This window comes from Glandiceps talaboti, chromosome 13, assembly GCF_964340395.1.
Source record: "Glandiceps talaboti chromosome 13, keGlaTala1.1, whole genome shotgun sequence".
In the NCBI taxonomy this organism is placed as follows: Eukaryota; Metazoa; Hemichordata; class Enteropneusta; family Spengelidae; genus Glandiceps; species Glandiceps talaboti.
This window is the reverse complement of record NC_135561.1, coordinates 10,473,264-10,487,152: the sequence shown is the minus strand read 5'-3', so window position 1 is coordinate 10,487,152 and position 13,889 is coordinate 10,473,264. Positions and strand designations below refer to the sequence as shown.

Genomic DNA, 13,889 nt, shown 5'->3' with positions numbered 1-13,889 from the left:
ATATACGTACATGCATACATTATACATACATGCATACATACACACACACGTGCATACACGTACATACGTATGTACATACGTACGTACGTACGTACGTACATACATACATACATACATACATACATACATACATACATACATACACATACATACATACATAAACACACACATACATACATATACATACATACATACATACACACATACAGATAGCTATACAGACAGATGTACATGTATGTATGTGCACACACAATTACAATTATTTATTTACACACACACCACACACATACACACACACACACACACACACACACACACACACACACACACACACACACACACACTTATGTACATATTTCTGTACATGTAATCAAAAACAATTATCATATTGAGCTGAAATGTGAAAAATCATCCTAAAAATTAACCATTCAAACTTTTGAAAACCCAAATACATTGTAGATCTATACATAAATTTATAGTGCATAAACTTGTAAATAAATAAACCCACACTTTGAAAAACTTTTTCTGTATATATAAATCATGTACATTTCTGCTCTGAAACAAAGTTCTGTTTGAGTATCAATAGTTTACTGGCAAGGTTTTTATCATGTTGGACCATGATGTGCACATAAACAGATGTCTCCAAAACAACACATACCATACATCACTCGGCAATTTGATACACACTATCACATCAGTCTTCTATACATAAAACATACATACTGAAACCTCAAAGAGTTTGCACATATCCATGTATTTAGAAAATTAAACTGAATGTTTGACTTTACCTTTTTCACTGACACTTTCGCTTTCAATCTCCACATCTTCACAGCTGGTACATTCTGGTGTTGATCTGATTTCTTCTTCTGAGCTACTCAACGAAAACTGCCTGGCTTTACGTGAACCTTTCTTGTGTTTATGAGGTTTAGGAGGTGGGGGTCTCACACATTCTGACTGATCAGAGCTTAAAGAGTCATTCCTGATCATCATTGCATCAGATTTTCTTGACGTGTCTCGTCGCGACTTTCTCATTGCCGCTGAGCTAGGATCTAAGTGTTGTCTATATTGGGAAGCATCTTGAAGAGTCCTGCTCTCCGCCAGCTCCCGTTGTCGTGTGGGACTACGTTTCTTATTATCCACATCTTCTACAGTAATGCTATGCCTAGGGGCTGGTCGGGGAAGTTGACCGTGTGATTGGTCAAATTCTCGTCCAGTCCGAGAATGTTCGGAATGTTTAGAGTAATCCAGGTCATGAGGTCGGCTGTGTCTGTCCCGGTCACCAGCAGAAGGCCTTGGAATGTCACTTGCTCGTTGTCTTTCCCGTTCTAATTCCCTGTTTCGTTCTAATTCTATTTGTCGTTGACGTTCCATATCTGCTTGTCGTTGACGTTCTAAATCCCTCTGTTGATGCTGCCGTTCAATTTCTAATTGTCTTTGTATTTCCAATTCTCGTTGCAATTCCAACTCCCGTTGTCTCTCTGCATCACGCTGTCGCTGCATTTCAATTTCCCGTTGTTGTCTCTCGATTTCTCGCTGTCTTTCCTGCTCTCGTTGCCGTTCAAGTTCCTGTTGACGTTCCACTTCCAACTGTCTTTGGCGTTCAATTTCTAATTGTCTTTGGCGTTCAAGCTCTAACTGTCTTTGATGTTCAATTTCTCTTTCACGTTGTCTTTCCATTTCTATTTGATGCTCTCTTTCTAATTCCTGTTCATGCTGCCGTTGTTCCCGCTCTCGCTCCCTTTGCTCTCGTTCATGTTGCATCCGAATGGACCTGTCGCGTCCACCTCTTGAATAATCACTCTCAGATCTCACACTGTCATTGCTTAATCGTCTTTCTGATAAATACCTAGAGTTTGGTGACTGTAAATCACTATGAGCTGAAGGAGGTCTGTCTTGAGGCATGTTATCATTAAGCCGCCTACTTTTATCGGACTCAGCTGAGTGCCTGTCATATCGCCTTTGGTCTGCATAGCTGCGATCGTCACGAAGTCTTTCCCTAGATCCTGCATAGGCCCGTTCACTATCTGCATAGCTCCTCTCCGAATCTGAAAACCTATCGCGTTCATATCTATGCCGATCCCGGTCAGGCGTGTACGACCTACCCCTCTCAGGAGGCAGCCTGTCTCTGTCAATATGTCTACCCCTATCATCGGGGTATCTACCGTACTTATCGCGACTACGATCTCGTGGATGCATTGGGTATTGCCTTTCTGAATGATCAGAATTATAATGCACATCATCAGGAGGGTGTCTGGAAGATGACCTTGAATGACTACGAGTTCTCTCATCATATTCCCTTTGTGCGTGAACATCTCCGTGGGAACCCCTCCAATGTTCATTCCTCCGTGGGTCCCCACGAATATCGCGTGGATCTCTTGAATCAGGTGTCCTTTCTCTACGACTTTCGTCTTTATTCATAGAGTATTGACGTTTAAGTTCACGTCCCCGAGGACCTTGACTGGGAGCACCTTTGGGTATATTTTCTTTGTCACTGCCCCGTGAACCATCATTCAGTCTCTGATGATCTGAATCTTTAGTACTGACAAGTGAAGCTGTTTCACTTCCTGATGGTGAATCCATTTGTTTGCCTTTCTCAGTTTGAATCCATTGTCCACTTCTTGTTATGATCTCTTGTTTCTTCCGACATATATTGCATACCCATAGTACCTGCAAATCACGAAACCAAAGTATTACAGATGAAATTCCACACTAATAAAACTTGAAACAACTTATTTTTTTCAATTCTAAACTTTTTCACTTTCTGAAATCAAATTATTAGTCTGGTAATTGAGCATTCAGTTTTCTAAGATAGACACAGACTAAAACTATTGTCACAACATGTTGGTACAACTGTAATGAGTTACTGAATGGACGTTCGTTTAATTATAGTCTCAGTAGAGAGAGTTCAAGTTCCATAAACCTGTACTGTAGTATTTTGGAACTTCCAATGTTTACACTATCTTGATCACAGGGTGATTAGAATCCCACAACAGAGGAACCGCTATCACCTATTTGTGTAAATCTATCACACTGAAGACCAATAAATTTAGTTTGCATCTAACTTCGAAAACTGAATGCTCAATTACAAGACAGTGTCATAACTTATTGAGCAATATTTTGCATACCCATAGTACCTGCAAATTAAAATGTCACAGTATGTGGATTTAGCAATAAAAACCTGGATAACATTATCAGAGCCTAAAAAGGTTATTCCAGTCGTAAACTTTGTCAACTTTCTAAAATTCATCATGCTGTCACTGTATTTCAATTTCCCGTTGTTGTCTCTCGATTTCTCGCTGTCTTTCCTGCTCTCGTTGCCGTTCAAGTTCCTGTTGACGTTCCACTTCCAACTGTCTTTGGCATTCAATTTCTAATTCTAACTTCAAATGAATGTACATGCATAGTACATCTATTGCACTGTATTCAAATGACTACAGTTTTCATCTTCATTAATTAATCTCAAAATCAAAACATGTATATTCTCAAAGTTAACTATTTTGTATTTTCTTAGGACAACCCATACTATAAATTTTCTTCTAAGTGACTTTGCATAACATCATGTTGTTGACGATGAACAAACAATTTAATATGCCTAGCGCCCTCTACAGTTACTTTGTGCAAGAACGTCACCTTAAAGCACAATGTTGAAATGTATGGCATATATATAATTATATGTTCCCGGAATATCATATTATCTGAAAGTGACCAATGAATGACCATCTATTTTCTGAATTTCCATGAAAATGAAAGCATAGCATCACAAAAATTAACTTTACCCATAACTGGAAAATCAACAGAATTTTCATTTACCAGATAATTTCACAAGATGACGGGGCACACTGTTTTATAACTCAAAGGTTTACACAAGTAAATTAAATTTATTTGCATGGAAGTTTGAAATCCATCACACAAAAAAATTGAATTTACCATGTGCCAGTTATCAGAAAGACAAAAGATTGCATAGTTTAGCCACTAGGAGTGCTGTTTGAAGATAGCTTTTGAGGCCCGAAACACTACACTTAATGGTGGGATTTGTCTGGGGCTTGACCTATTTTCAATTTGTACACCTGGAGTTGGATACCTGTATTATACAGTATAGTTGAAGAATCACTTGCTGACCCTGCTAGAAACAGGTTTAATTAACATCGGGAAAGTTAAGTGTGAGCACCAGGCTGGTATTAATTATATTGAGCAAAAAGGTATAATTGTGCCTGCAACATTCCCCATGTGTACGTATGCAGGTTAGCCCTGAGTTAACAGGACAAACAAACACCAGACTTGGAAATTTGAACTGATTCTGGAGCTGTACAGCACATAAAACACTCACATCATGCACTGTGAATATCACATGTACTGCATGCACATATAAATGAATGCTGTTGTACTCAACAATACATGACTTATAATATTTACCACTAGTACTTTTAAAGAACCCAAGTCATGTGTATTGTGCTATTATCCCTGCATCATGGCTAAACAATCACTGAAGGCATGATACATTACATGTAAACAACAGAGTGCAATATTCTTCCTAGCATCTTTTCACAAGAGGGCTAAGAAACATTCAGTAATACCTTCTATAGTTACCACTTACAGACTAGGAAGAGGGAGAGAAACTTGAGTCCGCTGGGTGTTAATTTAGAATGTGATCTGGCATACCCTCGTTCAGGGGAAAACAATGTGCAAAATGTAGTGCTCGAAAATCTGACTAAACCCATCCCCCCCCGCCCTCCCCATACATTCATTTTTCATAGATCAGAAACTGCAAACGACAAATTTATTACATGCATGTAGGTCTTCAACTACAATGAATATTAACTAACTCTTATGTAATTACCTCTGAATTTGGGTTTCTTTTTTTTGAAAAGCAGAGACCGCAAACGAAAAACATACATACGTAAGTCTTCATGTATCTACGTTGAATATTAATTACCTCTTAATTTGGGTTTCTTTTTTCGTAAAGCAGAGAATGCAAACGAAAAAACATACATACGTACCAACATAGGTCGAATTCATATACCTACATTGAATATGAAATACCTAGGAATTTGGGTTACTTTTTTTGTAAAGAACAGAACGCATACGAAAGAACATACATACGTAGGTCTTCATGTATCTACATTAAATATTAATTACCTATGAATGAGAGTTTCTTTTTTTTTGAAAAGCAGAGAACGCTAACGATAAAATGTCCGTTACGTAGGCCTTCATGTATCTACAAGTACTTGTTTACATCTTTCCCTTATTTAGTTTGCCTGATGACGTCAGTAGGGTGTTTTCCCTATGCTTTAAACAATTCCGGTATCCTGTCTACGTGACGTCACTAGTCGACTTCACACTAACTGCATGAATGGCAAGTACTATTAATACACCACCATTGTTTGCTAGACAATTTAGCTTTTGTTGCTAACAAACAGGGAATGCCTGAACTGTGTGTCATATTCTTTAATCAGTTACTTCAAAATATTTGAACAGCAAATAGTATGAGAACGACAATGAATAAATGAAAAATTTCTTTTTTTGATATTGGCAATGGGCTATTTTTGATATTGAAAATTATATGCCATTATTGTTCTATGAAAAGTGAAAAATATTTGAACAGTGTAAGCTGTGGAAATGACGATACATAAAAGAAAGACATTATTTCTATTCTGATATTGAAAATTATGGCATCAAGATCTGTTTTTATGGGAACCTGAAAATATATGAATGAATACATGTTTTCCATCTTTTTAAATATTGGCACAAAATTTGCAGTTGCTTCTGATAAACAGAAAAATCCCAAATGCTCAGCGCATCATTGACCTTATCAAAAAATTTAAAATATTTTACAAGTTCTGGACATGCAAAATTAACAATTGAAAACTACAGAAAAAAATTTCTGAATATTGTAGATATATACAAAACTATTATTTTGAGCTGGTCTCCCTCTACAATATTCGTATCACTTCATGTAACACTTGTTGATTTAACAAAATCTTGGTACATGAAAAAGCATTATATATTATCATCATGAAAGTAGAACACTTGTTGACATAAAAAAAATTTGGTCACATAAAAAAGCATTTTACAATGAACCTCAATGCTAGAGGGTTAATATAGAAAAAGATTAACTTAATCTCACAAGTGTTTACAGTGTGTGAAATGGAAGTCATAGTGTTGACAAAGAAATTGAATGATTTTGAATGATTGTTAATTTTAGGACATTCCTAGGTGGTAAAATGCTATTTCAGGTGACGAGAATTGATCTTGTAATCAGGCAGTGAGTTGCCTGGTAATAGTTAGTCTCGGTTACCCAGACTCTCACTGCTGGGGGGGCTCTTCTACGAGACCGCAAAGTCTGGGGAAACCACGTTTCAACTACCACAAGCCAGAAGTCACACAGTACATTTCTTCCATGTCATAACAAATGGGCTTACGAGACCTGTTTGTTGTTGTTAAAATGTATCACTCACTTGAGAAATGACAACTTGTATTCCCAACATGCACTGTTCTAGAAGCTACTTCCTGAGCTAGCGAGTTGAACTCTCGTTTCCCCAGACTCTCGCTTGGGGAGCCCCAGCGGCAAAGCCCCCAGCGGTGACAGTCTGGGTAACCACGACTAGGTAATAGGAGTGGATAGTTTGTCCTCTACATGTAAGTCAATGTGACCCACCATTGATGCACAGGAATTTCTATGACCCACCAAAATTTGGTATGCATCTGTCTCTTACTACATTGTGACTTACACAAAAATCCAGTTTTTATCATTTTGCCTGTTATTCGAATTTGTAGGGCACACAGGTAGTTTGTAATTTCCTCTGTACACTCACCACCACCATCACAACATGCAAATACTACATCTGTATTTACATATTAAGTACGGGTACATCTGGACAACACTTGTTTGTACATTATGTAACATTGTGACAACAAATTTAAATACCCCAAAAATCAACACATTACTAGGATCTCAAAAGTTCATTTTTGGTCACGCTAAATCATACCAAATAAAGATAACAATATACTATATACGAGAGGGATAATCAAATGATAAAATTACAACTCTAACTCAAGATTACATTTTATAATTTTTACTTCCAGTTAAAGAGGTTCAAAAGTGAAGCTGATTTTATCTTCAGTATTCCGGTATGCTTTGGGAACAGTCCGAGAAAAGTTACTTTCTGTCAGTGCTGTGATATCATGTGACTTCTCTAAAATAGAGAACTTTATCAAATCTGGTTAATCTGGCTATTAAGGAAGGTCCCACTGTATACTGTAACACAGAATTCTGGGAAACAAACACATTTAGGATCTTCAAATCTCATATACGGTAATCCTTGCCCTTAACAATGCTGAGGCTATTGATCAAAGAGATCCAAAGCTCCTAACTTTGCAGTGTTTCCCAGAATGCCTTGTCACACTATTCAGCAGACCTCTTCTAGGCCAGATTTGCCCATCTGGATGTATTTTAGGGAAGTCACACAATGTTGAATTGGTGAAAATGACATTTCTTGATCCCTAAGCTTAAAGAAAGGCAGCTGAGATAAAATCTGCTCCACCGTTGTTTCCCTTTACCTTGATAGCATCAAGCTATTCAATTACACATAACTGTACATGTACTACCACACTCTGAAGGACTTAGGTGATGGTCAAATGTACATACTGTTTATAAACATGGAATATTTATTGTCAGATTGCATGTAAATCAAGTCAGTTGTTGACATCATAACCATTTCAATGTGATAATCAGGAATAATACAACCTCCGTAAAACTTATCTAGATTTTGCTTCACTCTGGACAACAGTTTAACAGTGGTGGCCATTTGAAAATGTTATTGTGTTGACTCACCATGCAATGTAGACAAATGTGCCAAGTGTGAAAGTTGTTACAGTGAATTTCACAATACTGTTATGCAGAAACCAACAAGAAAGTGCATATGCCACACTTCAATATCAAGATCGCATGTTTTGCTACATTTAGTCTAAATGAAATAAACCATTTAAATGTATTTCAACTCCATGCAGACATCATTCAGACGCCAATGTTTTTCTTAGTATCAAAAACTTGAAGAAGGCAATGTTCACTTAAAGTCTCTATGGTGGCATGCATAGTTCATTTCACTTGAGACAAAATGTAGCAAGAAACTGTAGTCATTCAATCTTGCTTTCTTAAAGTGTAGTATGTCCAGTTTCTTATTGGTTTCTGCGTGGTTGTATCAAACAGAAAAGCTGTACGGTAGTGTGAAAATCACTGTAGTTTTGCAAACGGACAAAAATCTTGATAACATTACAGTACATTTTCATTGCATGGGCTACTTTTAGTTTATCTACACCTATAAAAGGATTAAAATGTATCAATTGTACATTAATTTGTTACACCAAATGATAAAATGTAGCAATGCTAGTCAGAATTTGTGGAGCCAGACAATAACATGTAGCAAAATGTCACAAAGAATTTTGTCCAGACAGACAAAGATCAGTCTGGGATTAACTAGTTTCTATCATAAATTGTAGACATGTTGGCACCGAGAAGAAATTTTCAAATGTCTGCCACTGGTAAACCGTTGTTCAGTTAAACAAGGATACACAAGATTAGTCTAAAGTTCTGCAGTGATTGCAAAAATTCTACAATGCGGCTAACATCAGTCCAGGAAGGTGTAGATGCAATGGTAGTACCATACATTTTCAAGCCCCTTGACAACGTACACATACATGTACAGAATAAAAACATGCACAATACTAAAATAACCAACACAATGGTACTGTGTCTACAGGGGTATCATGTACTGTATGTACTTGATGGTAGTAATGAAACCTGTTTATATTGAGACACCTAGTTTTTCAGACACTTTTTTATGGATCGAGTTGTCAAATTTGTAATTGAACAATCTTAAAACCTTTGTCACCATGGTATTATGGTCATCCTGGCAACTATATCAAGAAAATGGTTACCAAGTCGACCAGCCAGCTTCAGACACTACTATACTAAAACCTCCGCTGGTATGGATATATTGTGTCATAAAAAATGGATTTTTTTTTTCCAAACACAATACTTAGTTAGAACATAAAAAATAAACCAAACACTAATATTATTTATTTACAAAGAAATTATCAAAAAATTATGTTTTTTTAACTCAAAGTCATACTCAACATGGCTGACACCAAAACACATGGTTTTGAAAATTTAATGTTAAAAAATATATTATTCAGTTATAACCAAATTAGTCTGAAAATTGAACTGGATTGATATAAAATCATATTTGATATTATAAGAATTAGTTGATAATGGATGGCAATAATATCACCCACTCTGTTAAGAAATGATATAGTAATTTTAGTTATTTGTAAACTAAAATTGCATAGTTACATAATTTGTAATATAATAATAATTTAATACATAATTTGTAATTTTAATAATCAATTTGTAATTGGCTGATAAATACATGTAATATGTGAACATTTACAAAAAGTCAGTTGTAATTCAGTAATTTTTCGAAATGAAGCTGATTATTCCAAATAATCTAAACATTTATCAAATTTGTCATTCGAAGCCAAAATGTCAGAAGTCATCGACTTATCAATTTTTTATTAAACTGTTTATCTGAATATATTTTTATACATGTATTAAACGTCGATGGATATGAATACAGTAAATGTAAAATTTATTCAATTTACTTGGACTACTGCTCTTGATGACAGTTAAAATTAAATATATTTTATGTCAATCTTTGGGCGGACTTCATATGCTAATAAGAATTCCATTTCAATATGAGAAGGGATGGCAAACAAAATCAACTTTCAGATTTGGGCATGTCCAAATTTGGGGATACGTTTGTTATAAATTAGTACTAAATGAATATAAACACAGCTTATATAGTCCTAGTTTTGTGACTCAGTCAACTTGATCGAGAACTTTGGATTAAAATTTGCAAAATAAACACAATTCACATGGCATATATGATATAAGAATTGTGATGTACAATGTACATTGCCAATGTAGTCAACAACTGCATAGCTTGATTGACAGTTACACTTCATGTATTATCCATATTGGCTTTAGTGTCCAAATAAAGAAATATATCCCTTTTATGGCAGTTTTAGTGTCCAAATACATGTAAGTAGATACATCCATATTACAAAATCTACAGTGGCTTTAGAGTTCAAATATAAGCCAAGTAAACAAATATGTCCATGTTTGAGGTCTTAGCGTCCAAATAAATAAACTTGTCCATATCACAGAGGTTTTAGCATCTAAATAAACAAAATGTGTCCATATTACAGGTTTTAGTGTCCAAATAAACATTGTTACATGTCCATGGTTTAGCGTCAAAATAAACAAATATGTCCATATTACAGAGTTTTAGGGTCCAAATAAACAAATAATTCCATACTATAGAGGTTTTAGTGTCAACATAAACAAATGAATCCATATTAGAATGTTAGTATCAAAATAAAAAAATATGTCAATATCAGAAATTTTTAGTATCACAACAAACAAATATGTCCATATTTGTATTTTAGTATCCAAATAAACAAATATGTCCACATTACAGGGTTTTAGTGTCCAAATAAACACAGAGAGTCTTGACAGAAATACACTGTAGCCTTGCATAGTGAACCTCTCTACATGATGTATACCGATAGTTTCGATAATAACCTACGCAATGTCTAAGTGATACTAGTTTTTAAACAGTACGTAACATGACTCACTAGTTGTACACTCTTCAATATTACACACAATATACATCTCTGACATGTTCATAATAGCAAGGTTACATTGTATTGAGGTGTCTATCGAACAGGTTTCATTAGTGATGATCTACACATGCCAATGCCAACCATAGGGGTAAGAACATGGAATTCATAAATACCTGAGGTTGGCCACCTTTCTGGTCTGACGGCTAGCATGAAAATGATTGGGAAAGATAGTCCATTAGTAGTCTAGTCTACGTACATGTAGTATACGTCATAAACATAGAAGACATTTGTCATCACACCTGCTTTAAACATCACAGATGGGGCAATCTCAAAATATATACGAGGGAATATGACACAGCGGGTGAAAACATTTTCCCAACTGGTCCAAAAACAGAGGATTGCAATCTTTATTGTGACATGTAAACTATTTTGTGAGGTACACAAAAATGTTGTTGTTGAAAAATCTGAAATTTGTGTGGAGGACAACAATTTTTACAAAAATCAACAATGATCCAGTTTTCCAAATTTAGTTTATTTTGCAGTAGATTTTTTAATTAGTGAACTGGAACTTTAAAAAAATATTGAATTTCATCTATTTGATATAAAATAATTCAATATCTTATTCATGCCCATTTTTTTCCAAATTTTGTTTTGCATTGTCACAATATTTGAAAGCTGCATATCAATTAGGTAACTTGCATATTAAATTATGCATGTCATTTATAATAAATATCTTTTTTTTTGCAAATCTGCTTTCACAATATTTATTCTGAATCACCACTTGTCACAATTTCTGAAACTGCATATCAATTGGGAAATTCACATATTAAATTATGCATGTCATTTCGGCACTATTTCTTCCCGCCATTTTTTTTAACGATATTTGTTTTGAATAACTACTTGTCACAAAATACACAAGGGTGCTGTAATATACATGCAGATGCAAGAATCTATATACACTTGTGGTAGCCTCAGATGTTAGAAGTTTTATCAGCAGTACAGTTCAAGACGTGCTTTCAAACTGGGCTAGAATCAGGCTTAGCACTTGGCAAGCTCAGTGCTAGCACCAGGCTGTATACTAGCATTATGCTAGCAACTGGAAGTGTTAATGGATGCACCAGCACAGAGTTCACACCAAAAGTACATATACAAGTAGCTCAGTGCTAGCACCAGGCTGGTACTAAAGCTTTTAATACCAGCATTATGTTAGCAAGTGGAAGGGATAATGGGTGCACTAGTATGATTGCTATCAGTGCAAATATATTATCCTTTCCAAAAAAAACACTAGACTAGGAAATTAAAAGTGGAAACTTGAGCTGTATTGTATACATATCACAAATACAAAAATGTAAGGAAGATATTGCTGAGACTGTCCTGACTACTAGTACTATGTAATTAGGCTAAAGATCATGTGATGTACATGCAACCTATCAATGTGACTTGTCACACCTTGTACCAGGCATACATATTTGTTCTAAAAAGTACAATAAACTCATTTTAAAAGGACGGTAAACAATAAATGACAATCCAGGAAGCTGTCAATTAAACTGACGTTAATATTAAGGTAAGTATGATTAAAAATGGAGTCTCACATGTACCTGTACAACATTGCTGTCACTATTGGACACTTCATACAAGTGACATTTCAATAATTTGAACAATGAGGCACACTTTTGAATGGCAATTATGAATATTGCTCATAAAAAAACAATGGCCTAGTGATATTTCTTATAACATTATTGGACAAATAAATTGACTAATTGTGATGCACTGCAATATAACTTATAAGCTATATAATACATTTCTTTTATCAAAAACCAAAAATATGTCAAAAAAGTATTTCAATGACAAGCACATGCGTACATGTACATGTAATGTATAACATGGTATAATATATGGAATATTGTGTAGTTTATTTGTATCCTGTATTTTAGGAGCCTGTAAATGGGATTTGTTCCCCATAGAACATTCCTAATAAATAAAATAAAAAAATTAAAAAAATAAAATGTACATGTATGTATGCCTGGTGCTAAAGTTTATGGTACATCACAACATGCATATGATAGGAATATGGTATATAATATTATATATAGATGTACTCTTTTAAATGCAATATATTTTAGCTTTTTATTTTTTCGAAAAACTCTTGAAAATTACATAGAACCTGAAAAAGGTTAAATTTTTGTTATTAGAATTAACATTTTACTCTAAATACTGAATGATGTGTTATGAGAACATTTATCTTTTAGATGCCAGAAAATTTTGTTAAATGTGTGTTTTCCAAAACTGCTTAACTTAAAACACATAAAATCTAAAATGGCTATGTTGTTGAATTTGTTTCCATTTATGTATGTATGTATGTATGTATGTATGTATGTATGTATGCATGTATGTACGTACGTACGTACGTACGTATGTACATATGTACGTATGTACGTATGTGTGTACGTATGTGTGTATATGTATATATGTATGTATGTATGTATGTATGTATGTATGTGTGTATGTATGTGTGTGTATATGTATACATGTATATGTATGTGTGTATGTATGTGTGTGCGTATGTCTGTGTATATACATATTAGGTATATCTACTGATATTACCTGCATTACCTGTGATTACAAATATTGAAATGCTATGAAAATATTGACCCAGTCTTTTTAAGTGGGAGGAAAATCAATTACAAGCACAGCTGACTTGTGTTTGCCTTGGTTGCTCTGTGCTCTCTCTCTCTCCCTCTTTCTCTCATCTCATTTTCTCTTGCTCTCTCTCTCCTTGCATGCACTAGTACCAGACTCATATTTTATTAATTGAATTTAACATGAAATTTACGACACGAGTATTGAGCAGTTTCCAGGAATAGCTCAACACTGACAGAGGCTACCAAAGTATCTTGACAAGGAGGCCACACTGAGGAGTTCCCACTTCCATTATTTGGATAACAAACATATCCTACTGCAATGTGATTAGATAATGTATTAACTGTCAATTTAGTGTTATCTGTAATGACCTCTTACATTGCGCACAGGCTTCAATGGTCAATGGCGAATCAATGATGGATCAATTTTAAATTTGGAACTTATATCGATGGGTCATATGTAAAGTTATGATAATTAAACACTAATGAATATACACATATCATTGAACTATACATCAATTTCTGTTCAGAGAGACTTCCATTTCTCATTACAGCGATGACCACATGCAT

The 13,889-nt window shown here is 34.9% G+C and overlaps 1 protein-coding gene across 1 annotated transcript in view; it reads right to left on the bottom strand.

The window, feature by feature from the left end:
- LOC144445091 (regulating synaptic membrane exocytosis protein 2-like) overlaps positions 1 to 13,889 on the bottom strand; it is a 170,730-nt gene that overhangs the window by 85,594 nt on the left and 71,247 nt on the right. Inside the window, exons 3-4 of the mRNA XM_078134642.1 lie at positions 10,854 to 10,883; positions 789 to 2,667 (exon numbers count right to left, since the gene is read on the bottom strand). Coding sequence (XP_077990768.1) covers positions 789 to 2,667; positions 10,854 to 10,883 — 1,909 coding nt within the window. The remainder of the gene's footprint in view (positions 1 to 788; positions 2,668 to 10,853; positions 10,884 to 13,889) is intronic.